The 26234-nt window shown below is 51.8% G+C and overlaps 2 protein-coding genes across 2 annotated transcripts; both read right to left on the reverse strand.

Moving 5' to 3' along the window:
- Positions 1 to 269: 269 nt before the first annotated feature.
- Positions 270 to 2805, reverse strand: LOC100898283 (glutathione hydrolase 1 proenzyme). The gene is given in 8 exon segments (XM_029112158.1): positions 270 to 530; positions 625 to 877; positions 1062 to 1542; positions 1624 to 1787; positions 1887 to 2099; positions 2163 to 2363; positions 2469 to 2657; positions 2747 to 2805. Coding segments are annotated over 8 exon segments (1821 nt in total).
- A 3596-nt stretch (positions 2806 to 6401) lies between these two features.
- RhoGAP100F (Rho GTPase activating protein at 100F) lies at positions 6402 to 14629 on the reverse strand. The gene is made up of 11 exons (XM_029112195.1): positions 14596 to 14629; positions 13965 to 14215; positions 11434 to 12725; positions 11194 to 11341; positions 10378 to 10647; positions 9643 to 9928; positions 9238 to 9390; positions 8566 to 8964; positions 7657 to 7845; positions 7190 to 7413; positions 6402 to 6885 (listed from the first exon to the last, which is right to left on the reverse strand). The coding sequence occupies exons 1-11, from the start codon at positions 14627 to 14629 to the stop codon at positions 6487 to 6489; spliced, it is 3645 nt and encodes a 1214-aa protein (XP_028968028.1). The 3' UTR covers positions 6402 to 6486.
- Between the last annotated feature and the right edge of the window lie 11605 nt (positions 14630 to 26234).

Here is a 26234-nt window from a genome sequence, read left to right on the forward strand (position 1 = left end):
GCAGGACGCTCCTCTGGGGCCTGCGAGAGGGGCACCCGGAGAGCTTCGGGAGGAGTCGGAGGAGCCGACCTACAGAGAAGTACTCAAATCACAATGATCTCGAGCCCATGTCGAGATCCCTTCCCCTGGTATCGAGATAGTCTCCTTCTCCACGGATGAATCCTGATTCACGGAGCGCTCCCAGGCATCGACTCATTCCGATCACCTATGTACACTTCAGCCTTTGCCTCTTCGATGCGACTTTCAGATACAGCCGATGACGACCCCTGCTATTCTCCTTCTTTGATGGCGTCAATTACATATCGTTCACTATTGTCAGCTTGTGGGTAGATCTTGAGAGCATTAATTTCAGATCTCAGCGCTTCTTCTTGGAGCACATGTCCGAAACTGGACAGTTGCTGCGAAACTTCGTCGGGCAGCGGCGGTCTGGTGTCGGTGAAAACGATGTTCGGTGACAGTTGATGGTGAATCCTCGGGAGAGTGAATGCCTCACTGACATTATATCCTCGCAACAGAATGTTCGACAAAACCTGTAATCAACCGATTTTAGTCATTCAGCCGAGATCTCGAATTCGGTCGAAGTATTATTTGGCCCAACGAACGAGTCGATATGCGAGCAGTCACCTGAGCAGTTGTGGATATCATCTGGTTGCCTCCATTGTTAGCCGTAAGGGTCATGATGACTTCTTTGTGTGCGTTCTCCTTGGTCAACACTAGCAGCGGAGCCATAGCGCTGACAGGTCGCCGCTTCGGCGCATAGGCGTTGGTCGGAGCGGATTGCGATCCCATTTCGTCGTGTGCTCCGGCTTCGGAAAAACGGGTCAAGGCGTCGTTCATGATTATAGCAGTTCTGTCAAGGAGTATTCCACTGCCAAAGCTGGAAGGGGAGGAGGAGCCGAACTCCGTCATTTTATGTAGCGAGGAGATTCGCCGGAAACATTTCCAACAAATTCACCATCATCAGCATAAATGATGATTGACGTTGTAAGTGGATCGGTCTTATGACGCTTTGGGCAAGTCGGAATGGAAACGTTTCTCTATTGATCTATCGGAGCGCTTACGCTGAAGTGAGGCTCATCATTGCAATTGTCACATCGCCGTTGGTGTCGACAACGGCAATCGAGGCTGTATTAGACTCCAATTCTTTCGGGAGGAACACTCTCGTTCCGTAATTGACCGGGTAATTGTAGGTTTTGTGTGCCTCCTTGAGGACCCGCATCGCCGCGGATTGCACAAGGGATCGGACAGGAGTCGCGACGGGGGAGTTCCCTTTCACGGTGCCGTTCAGGAGGGATCTTCGCGCGAACGCGAATTTCAGGGCCTCCACCGTCGCATGGTAGGTATCTGCCTGATTTTTGGAGTCTTGAACTCGATATACTTCGGCGAGAATCGCTACCGCGAGCGCGACAGCCTCGCCCCCGCTCCCCGGGTTCGCCGAGTACACGAGTTCGTAGGTGTTCGCGGAAGACGGAATTTCGAGGGATCCCGGCCGGTGGATCAGAGGCTCGTAGCTCCTGAGATCTTCTTTCGATACCGTGACGTCTGGAGTTTTTTATATGAGGACCTTAATCGGACGCTTTCTTGCGTGAATTTGCTCTTGAAATGATGATCTGAAACACCTACTTCGTTCCTTCATGTCTCTCAGAATTTTTTCAGCGACATGGCCAGAGTAGAAATCTTTGTCTCCGAGAGTGCAGATGTAACGTAGCAGAAGAGCGTAGCTTTCCATCTTCATGGTTTCCTCCTCACGATACAGTCGTCCCGTATCCGAATTCGTGAAATATTGTCTGCAGGGAAGGGAAGTGACACCGAATTGCCTTTGTGGAGAAACCGTTGGAATTTTCTTGCGGGACTCGAATTGAGACAGAGGGGGACGTCGAACTTACTTCAGCTCTGGTGAGAGCCGGGCTTCGTGCTCCCGAAGATCGGACGCGAGCTTCTTCGAAACTGGGAAGCCGTTGCTCGCGAGGAGGATCGCCGGCAGAATTAAACTGCAAAAACCCAGCTGACCACCGAATTCTTGATGCCCGACGCCGAGACCGCGCAGGAAGCCAGGTACGGCGACCTGGAATATCGAGGCTTGGCCTTGAAGGGGGAGTCTTACGCTATCTCCCTTTAGCGCCCAGACCCTCGGACGGCTCATAGTGGAGAGAATCGTCAACTTATTTCTCATTCAAACCTTTGAATCTTGCTGCATGGAACTAGGAGCTTCGTCCAGGGCATCGAGGAAATACGCGTCTTCTTTAAAGTGCATTAGTATCAAGCCTCCTCCGAGTCCCGCGCTTTGGGGCTGCACAACAGACAGGCAGAACGCTCCAGCCACGGCAGCATCGATCGAATTCCCTCCAAGAGCCAAGGTCTCCCTTTAAGACGACGCCGATCTTGATCTAGGAACTCATTCAGGAAAGCCAAGCGTCAGTGTGCTCGATGAGCGAAGGAGAACAAGGGAATAGAATGAGAGCTCCAACCTTGCAAGACGCTCGCAGATGGGATCAGAGGACACAACATTGCTGCGAACTACGGTGACGTTCCGGTAGAAGAATGTGCTGTTGCCCTTCGTCACAATAAGCGACAAAACTATGATCGCGGCAATCACTACTAGAGCCAAAGCTAGAAAGATCAAGATCAATCCCCATCTGCAGCTGCCGTCTTCGTTGCTGCAAAATAAACTGCGGATGTTCGGAGGCTTTCAAGGGTTCGACTGTGCGGAATCTAGGATACTCACAGGTGACTCGCGTTGACTCACCGACAGCAGCCTGAACATCGCTCCCGCATTTTATTCACTTGGAGGTTCGGTATCGCCATGTCGTCGGCGGCGGCAGTTCCCCTGCACGGATTGGATATGGCTACGTGGTGTCAAACTGAGGACTACGGCCTACATCTGCAACTGCCAATTCTAGTCGGCAGATTCACGAGTTCACAAATCGAGAAGGAATCCTATGAGATGAACAAACCGTGACAATTCCGATGGCATCGACTACGTGCCTGAAGCGAGTCTTGCACCATTGATCGCCGATTGTGCCCGAGCAGAGAGTTATTCCCATTCCCGAATCGTGGCGTCACCATGGATCTTTATGCAATGAGCCTTTCCGACGGAAACGGATCCATTTGTAATGAGTTTGTGTGTGCTTGTGCGCGCACGAGCCTGTTTAGTCCCCAGGACAGCTTGCATTGATTAGAACAGAGGAAGGGTAAATCAAATTGCTACAGATTCATCCGCAGATTCCAACAGGGACGCAGTTTTTGTTGCGAAATGAGCGGGTAGGCCTTGAAACGAGAAATCGCCGCAAGATATTGTGGATTGAGGTCTGCATCTCCGCGGATTAGCGTTTTTCACCGATGATGTTTCCTGGTTGTCCTCGGCAATTTCTGTGGGATCGAACGGCGAGATGTTGATCTCGAGGTGCTACTCACGTAATAAGAAGACGCAAGGAATATGAAGTCGCATATGAGGAGCGGACTCAATTCACGGACCGCTATAACATAAATTCGCTCAGGGCAGGCGCGATCATCGGAGCCTAGAATCGGATCTTAGAACATGATCTATGGCTTCCAGGGGGGAAGTAATCGGGGTCAAGAATCAAATCGTAATGAAGAACAGGATTCTCGATTTGTTAACGTCTTTTATTCCCCCTTGAGAACTTTTTAACAGTGGGTATACCTCATCCGCTACAGTTTATTGAAGGACGCCATCCGTGTCCTGGGGCTCGTATTTTTTTCGGTGAGCCTCCCGTCGTATTAGGCTTATCTAAGTCCGACTATTTGACTGGATTCAACATTCGCTCTCTTATCTTCGATTTCCCATACGCTCGCCTTCCTTCTTCCGCTCTCCTCTCCCACGGCTTCCTCGGGCAGATCTTCGAGGTTCCGATCCATTCGTTCCAACTACAGCCTTTCTATCTGTGTCGCAACACCTGTCTTGGTATACTCAAAGTCAGATCACCGACTCGGTTTTCATGCTCGCTTCGGTGAGACTACAGTTGGAACAAGAACTCATGATGCGGCTCACCGACTAGTTCTTCCCGGAAGAGTGGGGCAAGTTCATCTACACGAATCAGTGATCGGATATGGAACCCTTTTTGAACAAGGATCCTGTCCCGTCTAAATCTCGGATTGAATGAGGTGCATTCAGTTCATTCAATCTGACTTCTCCGCTGGAAATTTGTGTCCTTCTCATCGAGGAACGAAGAGTCCGATTTCACAGATTCACCGACTCAGATTGTGACGACGATTAAGTTGGGAAGGGAAGCAACGTAGGAATAAGGACTTCCTCACAATATTTCTGGATCGCTCCTTCTCACTTTCTGTTTCCACAGTCTACTGACATTCTCGCACCCTTCCCACACCTCCAAAAAAGATATGTGACGCATGAATTATAAGGGAAAAATATACAAAGGGCACAACGCAATCCTCCGGCAAAGGCGGTGCGACATACGTCCCGCGACGGTCAGTACTATTCGTCTACTGCTGCATCTCGCCCAGCCGCCAGTCTTGCCTCGGTGATCGATGGTGATACTGCTACAGCTTTCTCGTTGAGAGCGCTGCTGATACTGTCGAGCCCGTCGAGCGGAGGGTCTAGATTTGAGTATTCGTCGAAGAATCGTTATGTACAAGTTTGAGATCACTTGGAAAGCCTTTGAAGTCACGCGGGCTCAGCGCAAGTCTGAATCCCTACGGCGCGTGGACTCGACTAGGATTGCTTGAAAAGAATATCAGTGAATCGGTTTCGTTTTCCTCGCACGGTATTCCTCTCGGGGATGGTCCGACCGAGTTGTACTTCCAGATATCAGAATGATCGTCGGAGGGATATGCATTGAACCCGAAGCAGCGACGCTCTGAACCGTAAGAGTGATTTGGCGCGTAAAAGTGCGTGCCGTATTCTGCCGCCACAGCCCCCGCCGGAGAGAATGTAAGGTACGATAGGCAAACAATTTGAGGCCAACTCATTTTTGTGAAAAGAACGCACGCGCAGAAGACGTTCGGCCTCGGTTACGTCTTCAAGTTCTTTCCCCGCGGACTCCTTCACGGATAGTCGACCAAGCGACCGTCCGATCGACCCATCAATTGAATGCGATAATGATAGAAACACTCAGATAAGCATCACAGTACAGGCGAACGAACCAAGACATGTACAGCTCATGATGTGGCCAGCAATACTTCATAGTCTTACTTGATCACGTATGCAATAAAGCCTATTTCTCCCCATGGTATCATTTTTTCTTATCTGCTTCATACTTATTACTCCGGTCAGCGCTGTACACCGTACCGTGAAGACTGCGCTTCTCGGTCCCGGAGGGTCCTAGAGCGGCTCAGATTCCCCTCGAACCCCGCCACCATGCAATTGCCATTTGTCCTTGTCTTTTTCACGTAGGTATTACTTAGAATTGGTAATGATTGCTTCTAACTTATCTGCTGCGGCTTCTCCCCAAACAGCTTCACCTGTGGTCTATATAATACAGTTCTGTCAGAGGATGGCTCGCCATCATCAGCCGTTCCGCTGTCGACATTGTGGAACGAAACGGGTGCGCCGATTTCGATCGTCACACCAGCGCATTCGATCCCCTCAAGTTCGAGATATGGTACAGAACGCCCTCACAAAGACACGAGCGCTCTGAGGAGCAACACGTGTGCGGTTCGATTTTTCCAGCCTGGAGAGATCCATTCAGAATAAATTCAAAATCCTATTACCGGCGCGTCTTTTTAGAGACGAGCGGCCGGGAAAGCCCTTTTGCATTTGTCCTCTGGTTCGTCTCGGAAACGTCTTCGAAATTTGAGTCATCGATGACGAGAAGGTCATCAACGTGATTTCGTTTTTGATCTCCTTTAGCGCTCGCTGCGTCGGTGCTCAGCGATCCCTATCGTTACGTTCCTTGTCGTCTGGGCTAGCGCGGAGCGAAGGCGTTGCTTCCGTCGCAGTCGTTGAAGAATTTGAGTTACTGGCCGATCCGTGAGGTGGAGTTCCATGCGCGGATCCGTTGCTGGTCAACTTCGGTCCACTCATGCCGTTGTCCGTTGAGTTCATGCAGCGATTCGGTGGGGCTGGAAAGACGAAGAAGGAAATTGAATGAACAATAATCCTTTCGAAGGGGTGAGATCGGCAGCGACGTGGATATCGCTCCATCCCCTGTGAGAATCAGCTAGCGACGTCGTCGAATGGCGGGGACGTCCACCTCATCATCGATCGGCTAGTTCCAATTGGAGCCCAACAGCGAGAGCATTTCCGTCGAGCAGCATATTGGTGACACTAATAAATTTCGAGGCGGCACCGTCCAAATGCGAGAGACGGGACGCATCATAATCGGTATTCGACTTGGGGAACGACAGAAGGACTGACGGTAACGAAGAGAGCAGCATCGACAAAGACGGCACCGACGACGAGTCTTGACAAAATCATCAATGGAGACATGGTTCGATATTCACGATGTCAGATCTCCCGTCCGTACATAATATACGAGATGGTGTCAATCGAATCTTCCGCTGGAATATTCAACAATCGACTCCGAAACTAGACTTGCCGACTAGCTCGCACGCAAACACACCAACGGCTTCAACGGGAAAGTGGTCGGCAGCCGGGCGACCGACAACGTGCGGGCTCGGATCGCGGAGCCGATCGGCTCCGTGCATGCTTGTCATACAGGAGACGGGGGAGCTGCGCTCTATGAGTTTGCGAAGGCGGTCGAGTATGCTATCCTTCGACGGAAGGAGGGAACTGTACTCACTGCTCTGAGGTTCACACTTCGGCTGTTGACTCTGCGGTTTGGGCGGCCACAGGTCGATGAGGTATTTGAGGATCTCGATCGGTTTTGGAATATGCGCCAACGCCTCGAACTTGCTATGACACATCAAGATAGGACCAAATGAAACCGCCAAGCTCTGGGACGTGACCTGTGGAAGCGATTAGGCTTTAGCACGATAGCATTCATAAGAGATTTGGCTCGGTGTAGATCAACGCGAATAAGTATTCCCTCTCCATATGGACGTGCATGTACGTCCAGAGTAGATCAGATTAGCCGTACATTCACTTGTGAGCATGAATACGTATCGAGTTCTCTCGAGGTCATTCTGCTCGATGGGTCAGATGCGTGCATTTATACTCTTGGTCGGCTTGCCTCAAGCCCTCGGAGTCCGTATGGGAGTTCTCCCGCAGGGCGCGAAAGATTCCCAGAGTTTGCTTTTGCTTTCTCCCTACCTTGTTGGTGTCGCTGTGCGCCGCGATTTGCTTGAGATGGTCGAGAAGGAACAGAGCAGTGGACCGATTGGCTTTCGGAAGACAATCGAGAATTCCGAACATCAGTTTGGCATTGCCGGTTGGATCATCTGGTAGGCACACGGACAAGCCGTCAGCAAGCATATCGAAGAGTCCCTTGGTGAATAACGGTTCAGGCAACTCGCGCAAATAGTCCTTGATGAGACCTGTAGCGGGGAAAATCCTCGTGAGTCCCTTTTGCGGCACCCCTCCTCCTCGCAAGACCATCTTCTTGGGTCCCGCTCTCGATTCGATAGCCTATTAAATGCCCGTCCATAATTAAGTATGTGTGTGGCTCGTTGCTCTCGCGGTGATGACTAAGCACATCGGTGGGTACAGAATAAACGATAGAGAGGGCATCGACGACGCCGACGACGGCGACCTATTTCTAAGGGGAGGAAGACACTTACTTGTGATAACATTGATATCGGGAACGTGCTCGGCGGTGAGGTCAACCGTCCAGGCGTTTCTCTCGAACGATTCCCGAAGGATTTTCTTTCGCAGAGCAGAGCCGCAAAGCCGATAGATTCCGACGATATCTAAGCCTCGCTTCTCGACTTCGTCGACGCAGCGCTTCAAAATCAGCGGCACCCCGTTTCCTAGCCAGAGAAAAAGAAGGACATGTCGAACAACGGTAGAGAATGAAATATCGTTATGCCACATGAGAGCCTATGCCTAGTCGTCGCTTCGCCGGTGGATATTCCCCTCCACGGCAACGGTTTATTTATTTTTTTTTCAGCTCCCAGAGTTGCGTGGCCGGCGGAGAGCTTTTATGACCCCTTGGTTGCTTCCATGGTTCGCTGTTTCTTTACACTCTGCTTATAGCTGCTGCCACTGGTATAGCCAGCTAGGTACCTCAATGCTCGGGCAAGGCTCGCTGGCGAACCCAGGAACTTCCCTTTCGGTCCGTTTCAGGCCTTCTGTTAGGGATTTTTTTCCCTGCCAGCACACAAAGCACAAAAGGACCATTTCCTCCGCGAACCAAGGTAGCGGACAAGCGGAGCGAGCAGAAATAAAGATAGCGCAACTGATATTACCTAATCAGGTGACAACAAAAAGCCGATCATCATTCCTCAGCCGGAGCCCCCCGTCTCGCCCCCGAGCGATCGCCCTCCCAGTAAGTTGATCTCATTTGCTGACCGTTCTACCTGGAGCGCTGACAGCGCGCTGAGACTCGATCGCGGCGCGCCCCCCACGTACACGTGGGATATCACTTGAAGAACTTCGGAAACTTCAGAAACGCAAAGGAAAAGGGGGCAGAAAATGTCCGGAAACGAATTAGCTTGAGGGTGGATCGGGCGCATGCTTCGACGACTCACCTTGTTCCCGGCCAATGAGAATATCCAACGGAACTCCGAATACACCGGACTGCGGCGTGGTCGAAGGCAATCTCTGGAACGTTTGCTTGACGTTCCTGTAACGCAGCTTGACGTACAACGAGCCTCGAGGCTCCAGTTTGAGGGCTATATTGTACACCGGCGCCTCCTTGAGGGCGCTCACGAGATTGATGGTGCCTTTATAACAAAGACGGTGACGTGACTGTGGGTCCCAACTATAGAGCAGAAAGGCAACGTTGATATTGTCAGCGAGGTCCAGTTCGAACACTTCGTTCCAGTCGAAGGAGTGGTCTCCGGTGCGAACCACTGTGCGGGCTTTGTGAACTCGATCGCACTCGATGACGCAATACAGATCTCGGAAGTGCGCTTCCTTGTGGGTTCCTAAATGGAATGCAGTGACAAATGTTCAAGTCTTTCTATTTCCGAGTGGCGCTTCCTTCCAACCGACCATCTGAACGGTTCTTCCCTCCCGGAGCCATGAAATGGATTCTCCGATCATCCATTTTTCAAGCCTAATTCTAGCTCTCTCATCAGGAGTCACTTTCTGATTCCGCAAGGACGGGGGAAAGTGAGTCCCCATCCGCGAGCTGATGGCGGCTTCGGGATTTTCGGCTCAGCAGAACAATAACTACGAAATCGTCTCGTCGGACTCACCAGTTGCTCTGAGGCCTCGAGCCGCCAACAGATGCACCCATAGCACACCCGACAGAGATCCCGGAGCCGTCATCTCAACGTCCGTTCGACTGCCGTAATTCTTTTTGAACAGATCTCCCCTTGAGCCCAGCGCAAGGCCGGTCTTATCAGCACCTGCGAAAAGCGAAATGTTGCGAGTCTTTCATTCGGGGCTTCCTTAACTCTCTTGTAAGTATCTCTCAGGCTTCCGCAGATCGAATGCTGCTGCGGGACTCATGCCCCTCCATTCCATCAAGCGCTGAATGACTTCAGTGGGTCGCATGTCGCGGCCGACTCGGTAAAGTGAAATCAGGCGAACGACCGCTTGAACGCCTCCTTAATCATATCATCACGATTCGAGCGCACCTGGTCCCCTGCCCCACTCACCGCTCAAGTGTGGAAGTTTGATGTAATCCATGCTGAAGGCGTGTGGAAGATTATTCTGACGGGAGGCGAAGCCGAGGGCCGATCTCGATCGGCCCAACGTAGCAGCGGATCCGGCAGCAGCTAGGATTCTGTTATCCTGACGAAGGCTCTCCAACAGCGAATCTGTCGAGTGGGCAGCGATCCTGGGCAACGACAGATCCTTGCGCAGTGAAGTCGTTGACAACTTACCGGACAAGGAATCGTAGCGTCCCGGAGAGCTTCCAGCGGACTGTCGGCGACGCCGTTCCTGCAGCGAGCAGAAAAACATGAAAAATTCCATCGTCGACGTCTGCGAGCTTCCCACGAGCGAATTACTCGTTCACACATAGCCTTAGATCAAACACTCATGATGATGAATCGTCGAGATTGGGATCTAACGAGTGTTCGACATTCGAAAATTGCTGCGCGGAAAGTTCCCGGATTTTGAAGGAATGTCTCTCGAATCTGCGAGTGCTTCCAGCTCGTTCTCCACGTCGTCCCGACCCGATACAGAGAGGCAAGAAGAGGTCGGGGGAAATTTGAATCACCACCGATGTTTCGGATCTGGGTATTCCTCTAGCCACAGCCCCACAGCCTTCAGTCCGAACATTGAACGATAGATAATGAGGAAGCTTCTGTCTGAGTGAGCGGTTTCGGGGATGCTCCGATCGCATGCACTCTCTCAAATTTTCTCCGCCTGTTCCCCGAAAGACCCACCTGTAGATCTTGCTCTTCATCTCCATAACGGCTCAAGCTCTGTTGACGACGGTATTCAGACTCAGCAGCAGCCATTGCGGCTGAAATGATTCCGGCTGTTCGTACACGAGGCAGCGAATTGCTCCCTCCCGTCGGGCGCTGGATCCCGCTCATTGAACGTGGCATTCCTCGTCCAAGCAAGATGTCTCGGGATGAGCACATCTCGGTGTCGGAACTCGACTCCATCAATGAAGCGCGCCGGATCCCAGCAGCAGCTGCCGCCGCAGCAGCCTGTTCGGGGAAGAACGAAATCAGAAATGAGGGAAAACTATGGACGCAGCCTTTTATTAAACCTCGGCGTAGTTCTCTCCCGGAACAAGATATGGCCTTTTCCCGCGAGAAGAGCTCCAGCCCTGTGTCGGCCGAACTTTTGCTAAATAAATCAATCGACCGAAAGAGACAGGCCAATCCCGCGACGCGTTCCAAGATTAACCTTGGCCTTCTGGTGGGTTCCTTTCTTCCTCAGATGAAGGCGGAGGTAGTATCACAAGCGAGAAAGTGGGAATATATCTAATGTGCTGATTCATCGTTCTTCGGAGCGAGACTCCGCAGAGAATATTGTGGACGGGGAAAAGCCGACTCGACACAGGAAAGAGAGTCCCTGCTGGTGAGGTCGTTCGGAGAACTGCCATGCACGCCCTCCCGGAGCGTATGAGATTCGTCGGTTCGCTTGGTCGCCCATGGAGCTCGGGACGCCTTGAATCCATTCGACGACGGTCCGGGGTCGAGTTACTGTTTGAGAAAGTTCGAAGACGGCAGAAGGAAGCCGAGTCTCACCTGAAGATTCTGTCTACTCGCCGAAAGATACGGATAATCCTCTGCCGAATATCCGGCTGACGTTCCCGGCCTGCCTAGGGTTTTGCTCTGCAGGGGAGTTGTCGGACCCCCGCTGGTTATTTTAGGTCTCAGGCTCAACGAATAGTACCTTTTGGAGATGGGAGAGAAGGGAATAGAACGTGTTAGGGTTGCGTCTCGCTCGAAGAGAGAGCTCGGAATCGTCACATCTGGATAACTCACCGATCGAATGAGTTCTGCCTCTGGTTTGCGATGTTCGCGGCTCCTTGGGCTAGGGCGGCCGCTGCAAGTCGCTGTTCGCTTTCAGTTCTCATCATGGCTCTATCAGCCGTCATGAAACGTCCCTGTCGCGACTGAGGTCTCTCGGGCTGACCGACGCGACTCAGCGACTTGGAGTAGTCGTAGTTTTCGTGAACTCGTCCTGCCGGCGTTGACCCTCGCGGCGTTGTGCCGAAAGTGTGCACTTGGTCCGCAAAGTTGTCCAACGTTTTCGGATACTGATGCTGCAGTTTTGGCTGAGTTGATTGTACTGAAACACGGGCTCCGAAGCCGTACGGGTCCTCGTAGCCGATCGGTACGCCGGGAGGTTTGTAGAACTCTCGCTGGCCGTCGTCGTCCTGTTCGTTCATGTCCTTCTTGATGACCACGACGGGTCTGGGCCGGTCGAGCGTGTTGCCGTAGGGGTTCTCTTGAACCTGTTGTTGTATCGATGCGGTGGGGAGGTGCTGTTGTTGTTGATGTTGTTGTTGCTGAAGCTGTTGTTGGTGCTGCTGCTGTTGATGCTGCTGTTGGAGGTGGTGAGTAGGCGGATGGGATGACGCGCGAATAGTGAGAACGAGACGTCGCGGTATAGACATAATTATAACAACATCGTCTAGACTCATGTGACGAACGTCTACGAGGTTGACCGCGAGAATCTCGTCGCCCACTTTTAGCAGACCGGACGAGTAGACCGCGCTTTCGATAGCGATCCTTGAGATGTAAACGCCCTCGTACGTGAATTGGGCGTCCCCCTCGCGAATGTACAGCCCTAGCGTTTGTCCAGGCCGCTTAATGATTTCTACGAAGCGTATGGCATGCGAGGTGGCCGCGGCTTCAATGTAACGTCGCCCGAATTCTTGACCGACACGACCGAGTGATCGAGGGTCCAGCAAGCGAATCACCATCTCACCGCGTCTCTCAACCAGCTCCATATTCGCCGCTGTCTGGGCGTCGTATGAGTTTTCCACAGCTTCGATTTGTCTGAACACATCCGTTGAAATTCCGGAGATTTTCCGGAAATCGCTCTGGATGACCATTTCGGGCACCTGGCCCGGAGCCAAGCGGCCTCTGCCGAGCGGGGCCGAAATACCATTGCCCATCGGTTGACCACCTCCCCCACCGCCGCCACCACCGCCGTGGAATTGGCTTCCAGCCATCCCTCGACCTCGGCCCGCGCCTGTCGACATGTTGTAGAACAGGTGACGGCCATCGCTGCCGTCGACACCGACGGCAAACTCTGTTTCATGCGTGTCCTGGAAAGGGAAGAGAGAAAGACGAATCTTTTAAAGAACGTTCCCACCAACACATCCTGTTGAAACCTCATAAGCGTTCCGTCCGAGCGTCGATCGGAGTCGAACGAGAACTTCCGGAATTCGCATCCTTCTCTGTCAGCTCGCCGCCGCCCGCCTTCGGAGCAATTTTCCGCTGCCAACGCCTTCCGTGGAACTCTTCCCCTCCGCATCCCCCTCCAACGGAACGTGATTCTTTCGAGCGACCGGGGAGCCTGAGAGGGATACCGCTTAGGATCAAATGTCAATCCATATATATGTACCGGAAAAGGCAACAGAAACAGAAATGAAAGATATCGAACCAATTGATGGTTCCGTAACTAGCCGGAGTAACGACGACGACGCAGGAGATCGTCCGAAGGAGGGAAAGTCCTCGACGACCGACATAATGTGATAACGAAACGATTGCCCCGCGTGAAGGCTTGTTAGGCCTCGGTGGGACGAACCGCGGCCGTCGTTGGAACGGTCGGCGACTTGTATTCTCCTGCGCTCGTTTTTCTCCTCGGTCTGATAAGTGTAATTTAGTCCCTGGAATGGCTCCGCCCGAAGATGGGGGTCACAGAGGAGGCCGACGACGCTAGACTCCGTCCTCGGTTCCGTCACTCATTCGAAGCAGCTGCTTTCGTTCCGATGCCAATGTTCCTCCGGTGGATCGCTCGCTAAAATCGTGAGCTGCAGATTCCGCGAGCGACGGCGTGTCAGATCGAGTCCCGGCTATCCCTGGAGCGGATTGGACCCTCTGCCCGATCGCCAAGGGGGCGACCTTGCAATTATGTCGAAAAGGGGAGGCTACCGCAAGATGAAGAAAAACAACGACGCACAAATAATAATCGACGTGCTCCAACTTTTACGCCTCGCCGAGGAAAGATTCAAGGCAGAACAGCAGCTGTATCGAATTCCAATGGTGGCACGAACGAGGTGGCGTGCTTCTCTCGGCCGCGGCTACTCAGTCAGTCAGGGGAAAAGAAACGACCAAGGCACAGCTGGTCAGCAAACGAACTATGCACTGCACGAGATTGTATCTCCGACGTCGAAATCCTTTGACGCCCACTCGCAGATCACGTGAAACGACTCAATTCAGAGAGCCAGACTGGATCTTTTTCCCCAGAGCTCAATAGCTTTCGGACGGATCATATTCGTGCCGGATTCGGAATTCTCTAGAATCGCGACGGTCAGAGCGAGGTCCCCTGGAAGAATGCTCACCTTTCTTCGTCCGCAGCAAAACATGGTGTCTGCCAGTAAATGGGTGAATTTATCATGAAGAGGTGGAATCAGTCTCGGCGAGCTCTGGTGCGGGAGCAAATGAGCGTTTGGTGCTCCGCCGAACTGCAGGTTTTGCCCTGGTCCGTTGGCCGTTGCAATGTGCCCTCCCGAGTGAGATCCATGCCCCCCCAAATACTGGTCAGCGAGCAGCTCATTCTTCAGTTTTTGGTCCGTAATCACTGTTGTCTGACCTGAGGGGGGAAAAAGGAACGGTTTACGCAATTCTATCGGAAATAAGATACGAAGGAATTCCCTTTTCCTTCCGAAAGGATCAGGAAACCTGCGAGCGATTGAGGCTCGCTCTTGTACTGATGATTTGCTTCCGACCATCGTTGCGAAAACCCTCTAGCATCCACTCCCGCGAGGAATTACTCCCAGGGTAAAACACCTGGGTCGCGACGTTACTGGGGCTTGATGATGGCGCGAGGACGCGTTCGACGTCTCACCACCAAAATGCATTCAGAAAGAATCGCCACGCACGGTGACGATTGACTTTCGTTAGAGATCTTCACTCTCATCACTCATGACCAGGAGGTCGAAGTCCATGCCAAATATCATACCAGAAGCTTACCTGATGATTTAGTGTGCCAATCCTCAAACGTCATCGGACGATGCTTTACAGAACCAATTGTTCCTCAAAATCAACGAAGTAACGTACAGATGATGGACTCTCTTCCAGACGACTCTCTTTTCGACTCAGCGATGAGGCCCACTGCGGCATCTCAGTCTGCAAGAGATGGTGATCAGTGAGATTCCCCGCGTTCAATCTGTGGACTTTCGGTATCGGACTTCCAAGCACGTAGTTTCTACGACGGCCTCAAGGTCTCTCTCCGACTTTTCCTTTTTGTTTCGTCCGGATTCGCCCCGCATGTCGAAGCAGGAATCGCTCTCCCTTTGGACACATGGGTCCCGAAAAAAATCTCCCAGTACACCGGTCTCAAGAGGCGGGACAACGTGACGCGGCACAAGAAAAACCTCAGTCAACCTGCTCTCCCTGCCGTAGCGTCTCTCGGAGTTTGTTCGGTTGAAATACGGTCCCGCCGTGCGCTAATTACTGGATTCGCAGATCACTCTGGGGAGCGTTCTCTTTGCTTGACCGGCTGCCGGAGTCCATCGTTGGTTAGACCCCTCGCTGGACGGCTCACCCGTCGGCTCTTCTTCGGCGTCTACCGCCAACCACCGGGCGACGCGAGAGGGCCCGCAGTTGGAATTACGGATCGATTTCGTGCGCTCGATCCGCCGCCAGAACTGCCTCATCGAGAACTACCAAAGCCTCCTCTTTCTCTGCCGGTGACTCACCGAGCGTGTGACTTGCTTGCTTGGTTGGTTAATCGGATAGTTAGTTACAGAGACCTTCTGCCTCCTGAGAGTCCCGAAACGATGTAGCTCACTCGACCGCCCCGCTACCCCGGCGAGCTTCGCATAAATCGCTTCTCCGGCAACACAAAAGAGCGATCCCACGCTTATTCCCGACAATCCGCACACGTCATCAAGGCCCACCGGTGTGGTCGCTCCATGATCATCACAGGCCCCGTCACTCTTGGAAATCGAATTGAGTTTCTATGAATAGGACCTCCCACTGCAGAACTTGTTCCATCATCAGATTCATGAGCTGGACTCCAGGAGCTGCTGTGGTTTGGACAATCGGACTTCGAGAGGGAGTTCAAGGGACGAAGGGAAAGCGTGATGACGAACGAAATCTCTTCGACCTCGACGTAGTCAGCCGTGAGAGAACCGTCTGTAACCCGCCTGGCTCCCAGGAGGTGCGAACAAAGCGAGACTATTCTAGAGCCCTCATACGAGAAAGATTTCCCCGCGAGGGTCAAGAGGGAAGACACCGCCGTTCAACCATCGAGACCAAACTTGAAGACATTCCAGATATCGTATCTCCCGAGGAGTCAGGAAGGGCGAGGGGGGCTCTCTCCGGTCTCCACGGGCGCCTCGCCGCTCTATTCATTTATTGTCCCGAATCCATCTTCATTCTCTAAGAAAAAAATGCCCTTTCCAACGAAAAAAAACTACCTCAAGAAAATAGCGAGTCCGTTCCGGGCCGAAAACGAATCAAGGATCAGATTCCTGTTTGCTCGAAACAGTAATGGATGCACACTAGCGGAACTTCGATCTCGAACCCTCCCCATCCGATGGTGAATTACGGGACCCCTCCATTCAATCTCAACTTGGTTGGACCTCTAAGCCCCAGCATCTCGGGGGGAAATCGGCCAACAATGAAACACTCATCGGCGAGAGTTCCCTTACCATCGATTCGTAATAAGCTCATGGGGAGATAAATCGTCGACGGTCCATCTTTCGGAGCCTGGGCTCCGAACAATCGGGTGTCCCGCTGTGGGAACGAGGCCCCAGGTAGCTCGATACAGCTCCCTGCTCCAGGTTCTCTTCCCGACTGAGTGGTGACGACGTCAGCGGGCTCCGTTTAATGTTCTTTCAGCTCGTCGTCCGAAGGCCATTAGTTCCGAGCGGATAACGACAAAAAAAACGGCGAGAAAAATCTACGAGAGCATTTCTCAAGCGGCATCCGACGTGCACTCGGCGAATGCGTTTATTACCGAAGCGGCGACCGAGAGCTCGATCGCCCATGCGGTCGAGTTTTATGTGCCTTGCTAGCTACGATGCTTGAGGAGAACCCGCTCAGACGCTCGAACGGCGAGAGAAAGCGATGCTCGCGGTCATGTTCCGTGCCGAGAGCGTATTTCTCAATATAAGTCCTCCGAGTTCTTCTACGTCTGCGCTAAAAACAATAACACATGGGAGGCAAACGCCAGCAAACCCACAAATGACCTGATATGAATCCTCGACGACCGCCTCGAGTCGGGCCGCCCTCAGTGAAAGGGCTACACACGCTCAATGTCGGACGAGCTGGCCTCGCTCGATCCGCTCGTCGACTGTCAGCGGACTCGGTGCGGGAGTACGATTGAGAAGCGTTTGGGCTAGAGCCTATCGATGTGCGGCCGAGTAATCACGACGGACGTCAGGTCCGCTTGTCCGATGGAAGGGGCGACCGTCCGCCTACACCGGCGAACAGACGGTCGGTCGGCCGGCGTGCGGGTCGGCCAACCAGCCGCCCGCTCACCGCAAACGATGACTGACCCACTTACTGCACGGCTTACCTCACGAGGGGGCCTGTTCGATAACTCTCATGCAAATCCCAGAGAGAAGACTGCTGACTCTTCCTCGCCCGCTCCTCGTTTTCCGCCTTTTCACCTCCAGGAGCTCACAGTCCCGTCATCGCCGTACAAGGCATCTGGCGATCGCTGAGAATCGGTTCAAACCATCTGCGACTCGGAAGGAGTTCTCTCATCGTATTTCTGCCGATTTTTATTATTCCGAAAATCGAGAACCACGTTCGACTTGCCACCGGCTCTGGACCCTAGGAGCCGATGGAGTCGAGATAAGTGGAGCGCATATTCCACACGGGTGCATTGAGTGCCTGCCGGAGAAGCCCGCGGCGCTTCCCCTTCTCGGAGGAAACCCTTCAAGGACTTCTTCCCGTTCGCCCAGCGCGTTACTGCCGCGACTGACCGCCAAGCCGGCCGGCCGGCGGGTCGGCGTCTCTCCGCGAGCAAACTGGGCTATTGCTTCGCTGGTTCTTCTCAAGGAATCGGGGCATCAAATTGTGAGACCATTCAACATTTCCGAGGATAACGAACAGCATATGCTCCAAGGGTAATGCATTAAAGAATAACATCGATCCGCCGGCTCTAGATACCCGCCCCCACACCACTCCCCCGCTCTGCCCACGTTTGCCCTTTCGCTGCGCTGACTGTCCTCCTGTTCACCCTTGAAGATGCGTTCAGCTCGAGTGGTACAACAAACATCGAGCAACAAACGGTTTCGTTTAAAGCCAATGTATTTTGGGAATCGCAAACCTCCCGCTGGTCCTGTTTACTGAAGGTTCCAAAATCTCATTAGATTTGAAACAGGATCTGCACCATCGTTCATACGTGGTGGAGCTCTTCCTTCTTTAAGCCTCTCATGAAAGGAGCATTGCGTAACTCGTGGGGGCTTCTCCGTACGAATCCGCGTGATTCCGAAGTCGCGGTGTAGATCCATCGACTTTTTATCGTTTGGAACAATCGACGGATGATTCAGGAGGAGCCCTCCGAGGAGATATCGTACGGGTATTCCGCAGCCGTTTCCCAGAGGGATACGGCCATTCCGAGGAAGCCGGGAGAACACGCGGACCACAAGTTGGCGCCCCGCCAACAAACTCCCACTGCCGATTCCGACCTCTCAAACGAACTTTAGACGCGCTTTCGAAAACGGCTGGAGTTTCTCTCGACGGAAACTCGGAGCTTCCCGACGGAAACTTCCCGATGAGACGTTTCGGTCGATTGATCGTTCACACCGAGGGCTCTTCGAAGCCTCCCTAGTGAAGCCTCGGCAATGTTCGAACATTCCCCCGGGAGAGTAAGTATTCCTCCGTCGAAGCTCGCTCGCCCGACGAGGATCTCAATCGATGAGAAGCTGAAGAACGCTTCGGAAATTTCCTGTTCTCGCTGCGAGGAACTAAATTTAGCCAGGCAGACGGCTAATGACGCGAAGATTCGGGGGCTGTTCCGAGCACCTCCTTTCACTCGAAATCCGTGAGAACTCACCTCATATCACCGGCAACGAAAAACAACCGAGTTCGATCGTGGGACGAACTAGTAAATCACATTAAGGGAATCAGACGGCACTTTGAGCAGTCACTGAGAGCGCATCCGAACGTACACAGCCGAACACACACTGCGGGGCATGGCCTAAACTGTGCGTGAGATTCACTTCTGAGCGCTTTGTATTTGCCTGCACGCGATCCTAGCGACGGGTTTTAGCTCTCCGAAGCTCGGAATCAAATCGAACACTTGTCGAAAACTACGAAATTCGCAGAAAGTCGCTTCGATTGCTGAGAGTTGTCGTAAGCTGAGCCTAGAGTCCGTGCTCCTCGATGTTTGTGGAGTCCATGTCTCTCCTTCTCTCCGTTTCCCTCAACTCGTCGCGCAGCCTCCGCGGAGCTCCCAGGAGTCGCTTAGCTCCGAGCGAAAGGACAACATGCAACGAGGACGAGCTCCTGCCAACTTCAATCGATTCTCCTTGGACAGCGAGCTCGGTGGCTCCCTCTTGTGAGCAACCAGTGGATTCGCTCCTCCTGACGCGCCTCATCGTGCAGTACTCGGGATCGAAGATTCTCTTTTGAACTTACCTTGGCCTAGGAAGAGCGAAAAAAAATAGAGGAGTCGCGGACTGCTCACCGAGCGATGAGCAATCAAGAGCAACTCTTAACTCACAGTCAGTCAGCATCATGAAGAGTAACAATTATTATTATATCCGGTTTCCTTATTCCCTCGACAGTTCACAGAATGGATCATCCGCAACGAGACCTTATTCTCAAGCAACACGACGCACATTCGTTTTGACGAAAGATTTCAATTTTCATTATCTGCGGTATCTGCCTCAAACGTTTGACCTGATGTCGGTCTGAAATCTTCTTCGGAACGACGAGCTGAGTTGATTCTTCTAGAATCAAGACTCCTTATTCCAGAGATTTCGGGAACGTGAATGAAAAGACACTCCCAGATCGTTAGCGAACACGGAGAGGCTCCACTTCCCCCTCGTGAAATCAGAAAATTCTCGGAACAAGATATCCATTCAGACCTCCTCACGTTTTCTTCCCTTGATTGATTGATAAATCGATGCAGGACCTCTCAGACGAGCGCCAAAAAATCACGGACCTGGATTGAGTGCTCCTCGAATACCGAATAAGCACCTTGGGGAGTCCTGCTATCGATTCTGGAATCACTGAAATCGTATTTTCTGCTTCGTAAGGGAACATATATACATCACCTAGTCTTGAATCAAGACCGATTGCTCACTTCGCGCGGGATCCTGCCAAGCGGCGGATTCATCTAGATTATCCGCAATCACGGTCATTGCTGCTCATGGTGATATGAGCGCATTCCTTCACTCTTTCGTAGCCAATGCTGTCTTCATCTCATCTGTTTCCCCTTGACTCGGTCGAGACGCCATACGCATGAACACACATAGAATCGACATCATGACATGGTGACTTAGGGGTCCATCTCTTTGTACTGATAGCCTCATAACCCTGAGAAGTCCGAGGGGACACGGAAACCTTCGAAGGAAAAATATACTCAAAATTCATCCATGGAGCACGAGGACAGCGGTGACTAAAATGTGCGAGCAAAGTAAATGCCTGAATTCTCGGGAAACGCTCCACGAGCGGTCCAGCTTGATTGATCGAGTTCTGCCAAATTGCGCGAAAGAGCTCTCGCCGGGGTGGACAGCAAGACGAACGACAGCGGCAGGTTTTCTCCCGGCTCTAAATTTTGCCCGTTGCTCTGAGGCTCGCGAGGGGATCCGGTAGTTCTCGCGGAGTTCCAGACTCTTCCTCGGGGTTTCATCCCTCGTACGGTCTCTGGGGAAGGCTGTCTGCGTTGAACAGGAGACTGTGACCGTTTTCGGTATGTCCGGTAGGAAGTAGCTGCTAGCAGAAGCATCCGTATGGGGAGGAACGCATCCCCCACGCTGCACCATGCGCAGTAATGCTTCTTCGCTCACGGGCGAGAAGTCAAACGATGTGATTAGAAAAGCCCCGCTCGTGAATGAGTGGTTTACGACTGGGTCGAAGATGTCTTACTCGTCTCTTTGGCCATGCACTCCTCGGCAACGTCCCGAGAATTGAAACGCTGGCCACCTCTCACGAAGCCATCAGGGTGAAAAAAAAGTCAATGGCGACAGATATTCTTCTGGCCCTTCGCGGCGGTGGATGCGGACGATTGTGTCCGGCGAATGCTGCGTATCTAGAATGGCGTGGTTCTGATTTGAGCTATTTTCGACAGAGCCCGTTCCATCGGTGGGTCGATCATCGATGAGCTCCGAAGCGAAACCGTTCGGCTCGTTTCCCGGTGGGAGAAGAAACGAAACGGATCAGACCAAAATCTGCCCAATTATTCCTCCTGTTTCTGAAAATCATTCCGATGGCAACCTCCGACAGCGCTGTACGAGCCATTAACCCGACCGATCAAATGGGCGATCGGCGACGGTTCGGTCACTTCACATCCCACCCGCGATGCCCACAGGCTTGAATCCTCTCTGCTGTCCCTTGCCCTCCACTGACCGTCGTCGGCTGCTGATAACGCGCGGAAGCGCTGCTTCATTCCACGCTTTACAATGATTCTCATCTTCATATCTTTCCTGAGTTCCGCATTAGCTTCGGGTGTGTTCTTCGACGGTTTGGGTCCTCTGAGTCCGACAGTTCCCGTGCACAACGCCTTCCCGGTCGTGACTCCGTCTCCGCCCCCCACTATTCTACACAAAAGTTTGACTGTGCCATTGCTCCGTACACACCCACATGTGCACTCGCTCCCCGTGGTCCAGTTGCAAGCTGTGGCGCCGGCTCACCACGACCCTCGAGTTTCACTGCCGAACGTGATTCTACCTCAGCGATATCTTGGATTCCCGACGATTCACAGTCCGTCCCTGGGTCCCTTTGCTCCCGTCCGCCCAGTGCAGTCTGTAGTACCTCTACCGCGGAGACCATCGATCCCAGGCTTACACCACGTCCGGGTACAAACTCCCCACGCCGTGATGCAGTTCGGTTTTCCGCCATCTCCCTTCTTTGGCTAAGCAGTGATGTTCAGGATGCCGCAGAGAATTTAGAGCCTGTATCAATGGAGAATAGTGAGAATGGGAACTCCCCGACGGGGCCCCTTGCCCCTCTCGGAATCTGGAAGTCCCGCGTGGAATGATCTTCGGAAGAATGGAACAGTGGAGTTCGCTCGATCGACCGTCCGGCTCATCGGCCGCATAAGCCAAGCGGATCAAGCAGGTTCACTGCTTTTTAGGAGCGCAATCGTGATGAAGACATAACCGTCCGCCGAGGTCGTTCCGTCGACGATGGTCGCATCGGCGTGTGAGCTCCGTGCGATCGGCCATGACTTAGGACAGACCCGTGTTCGTTTCTCGAGGGCTGGGAAGCTGGGAGTCATCCGTCCGGAATCGGAAGCGTACCGTTTAGAGACAGGACAAAAGGCACACTCCCATTTTATAAACGCTGTTTATGCATCACTGTTTCCTCTTCTGGCTGCGTAGCTGCCAGCTGCCCTCGATATCTACCCTCCCTGGAGAAGTCGGACGGAGATCCGCATCAGAGACGACTGTGGTCGTAACGAGCTTCTCTGCCTCTGTTCCGCCACGATTGGTTTTCCCGATTTTTAACGATCGGCAGCTTTTTCAAAATTATTGAGTGGTGTCGCAACAGGCAGCGACGATGTTTGCCTTGGCAGAATATAGCTAAATTAGCCACTTGATAGCCGTGATATGCTTGGCCGGGGGGTCTCGTTCAGGAAGGTCATCGGCTACCGACTGTTTTGAATGCATCACTCCCGGCCCCACCTCATCTGTATCGGATCCTTTCCCCGACTGAAATTGAGTGGGTGGCAAATATGGATCGAATGACAACTCAACTCGTTCGCTCCATGCAGAAAACGCAACTTTATTTAGGTTTTACTCTCCTTACAAATTTAATAAATACCTAACAATTATCTGAATTGCTCACGGATAACGGATCCATTGCTCTGTTATCTTCCAATCGGAACCTACCTCAAGACGTCTTTCTCTTATCAAAGTTTGTCATTATTAATAATAAGAATAATAATAATAATGATCATTATCATCAGATTCTTCAATGCTCTTAATCCCTTAAGTGATAATTGTTACAATATTATATTTATGTAAATGGTGATTTGGCTGAGAGTTTTCGCGGTTGTAAACCCTGTAGTAAAAAACTATTTCGTTTGTATTGATCTGTTCTCCACGCCAGATTGGCCTCACGGGATACCAATAGCGTGTTTCCGTTGATGCTTTTTTGATTAATCCGAAAGTTCATTATTTCCTGTGTCGTCCATTCTGCTGTTTGACGAGCAAGCTTGCTTGCTAGATGTTAGATCGGTTCCCCGTCGGTTCGCCGCTGGCGAGGCTTTTTTTTCTTCAAAGGAGTCGAGTCTGCCTTCGTAAGCCCTCTCGTGCAATCGGAGCTATCGCACCTAGAGGTCAGAATGCTCCGGAGCAAGAATCATTCTCGAATCCAAAATCTAGATCCGGAAACAGTCTCTTCGAATCTTTAGGGAGGCTCGCCTCCCCGCCCGCTATTTTCAGACCATCGCTCGTGAGCGATGAGGAGTCGTCTTCTGCCATTGTATCGGATCGTGTGCAACGAGAACTGCATTCTCAAAATCCGTTCCTATCGGGAGCATCATCTCCAATTAAATATCCACGGAATTGTCCTAGAAGAACTGTGGCGGAAAGAGTCGGAGCTCGGACATTGAGAGAGAACTGACAGACCAAATGCTGTCGGAAACTTGTGCTGCATATTGAATCATTCCTCCGTCGGAAATCCCATCCAGAAACCTTTGAGCGAAGGGGCGAGGAGGGGGGCCCTAAATGTGGGAAAACAGTTTGGCAGACTATCCCGTTTTCGGCGGCGTCGTCTCCCTCGGGCGCGAACTCCAACGAGGAGCCTTCTTTGAGATCTAGGATACTCCGAATTCGTCTCCACGACCTCGGACGGTGCGTGGTCTTTTCTCACTGTGACTGGCGTGGCCTCGGATGGCCGCAATGGATGGAAGGAAAAACTATCGGCTATCGTGGAATTTCAAGAGCGTTCCGAAACTTAAATCTGTGTGGTGTTTTTCGATTCTACCAATTCCAGCTGTTGTTCCTAATCTCGCTGACGTTCTGAGTTAGTCATAGCGTGTGATCAATGGTAGAGAGGGTCAACCGCCCGATGTTCTGTTCGTTCTTGCTGGTTTGCTTTTTCTGCACGTTCGAACAGACTCCGATCTCAGCATTCGACTCTTGACAAAAGGGTTTCGAAATCCGGTTTTCGCCATCTCAGCTCAAACCATACCAATGGAATCCTGCCTAGAGTACCTCTTTACCAACCCGGACAGAAGTTTGACTTACCGACCCTTCATAACCAGTGTCTATCGGAGCTTGCGAGTCTATTAGGATCCTTATGCTCTCCAGTCTGTCTGCATGTTCGACTGTCAGGAAAGATTGCCTATAATCATCGTTCCTTTACCTTGAGTTTCAGGGATGAATTATCCGATAGTCTCCGATCTTACCTATCGACTAGGCGTGCCGATGTTCTGGAGTCTGCCCAAATGATCCGCTTCACTGCTTTTGTTGCTTTTTGATCTTTACCTATACCAATCCTGATCAGGACTGACATCGCTCCTCGGTCGCGGTAAGGTCGACCTCGGACTAGCGCGAAAGGTACCTGGGCATACCTAGCCTATTCGCTGCTATCCTCTTACCATATCAATTTAGCGTTAGATTGTTTCCCTGATGTATTGATTGATTGATTGATTGATTGCATGCTGACATAAATTAGTCTTTAGGCGCATGGTCTGCATACGGAGAGCTATGCGACGCAAAGTTTGTAAGTATCTTCCCACACGAGCTGACCATCACGTACGACCGTTTTCCCCAAGTCTCGCCGGAGTTCTGCTAACTCGGCTCAACGGCTGATCGGCTTTCGTCTCCATCCAGAGTTGAACTCACTCAATCGTCGGTGATTCTGTGGCGACGACACGTAACTCGGACTCCTAATCGATTCAAGCTTCGGAAACCTCTGATTTAGACCTTCCGCTCATCCGACTTCATTGATCCAGAGGTCTCGGTCCTTCTGTTTCCGTTTTTCGATCATTTTTCTTCCACAACATTCATTCATCTTTCGCTGTTGCTGAGGCATTCGAGAGTCTTCTGGATTCGAATCATCATCTTGATAACTCTCTTCGTCATATTTTGACACCGTTGTCTTCTTAAATCTTTCCTGGGCTTGCACGTTTGTCAAAAAGAATTCTATAAAAAAAATCACAGAGCCAACATTTGACCAGAGCTTTGGTCAGAACTTGTCTTCGTACATTCCATGCGACTGTGGCGTCGTAAGTTTTGTTGAGTTTGTCTTACGCTTGATATCACGATCCGTCAGACGGGACCGGCCTTGAGAAAATTACAAAAGACATTCAATACACGATTACGTCTTTGCCTCGAGTGAAAACGGGGAAGAAGAAAAATTTCACAGATGAAAAAGCGTTCCTCAGAGTTTGCGTCGGCTCCCCTGGGAAGGTGCAGGACCTCTCTCTCTTGTCTTCATTGTTCGTAGTTGAGGTGTGTGGGGAAACGTGGAATCATTCGATCATTCGATATGTCTAAAGCGCCACTGCCTATTCTTTGATCACCGCATCTCCGCCGAAGGCCTATCTTATCCATACCATAGTATTACATATTCCTAAATACGATGATTCCGTCGAGCGTATGTCATCGATATCCTAAAGTCACACTATATCGATTACGCCATTTTTGAGGAATGAGGATCAATTTCTAGGATTCAACCATTAACATCGGTAGATGAAAGGGCTCGATTCTCTCCCTTCTTTCAGAGAAACTAAGGCCAGGAGCGGCGTTAGCAAAATCAGACAATTCATCGCCCGGAATTTCAGAGGCGATTTTTGGGTTCGGCCTCAGACCTTCTGCTCCCTGAAGATCTAGCCCCGCCGAATTCTGAGTATTCTACCATCTCCGCCTCAACGTGTCTCTCTGTCTCCGAGTCGCCTTTCCCCAACCTCGTCAGATTCTCCTGTTTATCTGTCGGCAAGACTTTCGCCAAACAACTCAATCCCGACTATGAACAAGACTAGAAACAAATATAAGCAGAGTCTTGCTTCCCGGACCCGCGATTCGATTTCCCGAACGAACCCAGATACACATCGAGGCCTTCCTCGACACTGAACAAATGAGAGAGCTTGCGAACTGGTTGATACCTCGATTATGCTTTAATGATCAGAGGACGAAAAAATTGAGCTTCTTCACACGCGATGCTGTCCGCCTCCGAGCCGGCCAGCAAGCCAGCCTACCAGTCGGTCGGTCAGTCCGTCGGTCAATCAATCGGGGGACGAAGCAAACTTCAGGGACTTCGGGAAGTAGGGCATGATCTCGGCTTCGTGCAATCGAAGCCCAGACGGAAGTCTCGATCGAATAAGAATGAGGAATTCCCTTCGTTTCTCGATGAATCGATATAGCTGTGAATTCTTGACTGACCGGAATTTCAGATAGGCACGGAAAAGCTTCGACATCTCTCCCAGCATCTCGAAAAACGAGCTGGAGCAAACAGTTGTCTTGTGTGTTCCTCGT

The sequence above is a fragment of the Galendromus occidentalis genome, unplaced genomic scaffold, assembly GCF_000255335.2.
Source record: "Galendromus occidentalis unplaced genomic scaffold, Mocc_1.1 scf7180000077485, whole genome shotgun sequence".
Lineage (NCBI taxonomy): Eukaryota > Metazoa > Arthropoda > Arachnida > Mesostigmata > Phytoseiidae > Galendromus > Galendromus occidentalis.

Bases quoted from the DNA above. Each gene is read 5' to 3' on its own strand.
- RhoGAP100F (XM_029112195.1), bottom strand. From the start codon at position 14,629: ATGACGTTTGAGGATTGGCACACTAAATCATCAG. The intron at 12,726-13,964 runs GTGAGCATTCTT...TTCCCTTTCCAG, and splicing joins TTTGCTGCGGACGAAGAAAG to GACACGCATGAAACAGAGTT. The intron at 9,929-10,377 runs GTGGGTCTTTCG...TGCTCGCTGCAG, and splicing joins ATGAAGAGCAAGATCTACAG to GAACGGCGTCGCCGACAGTC.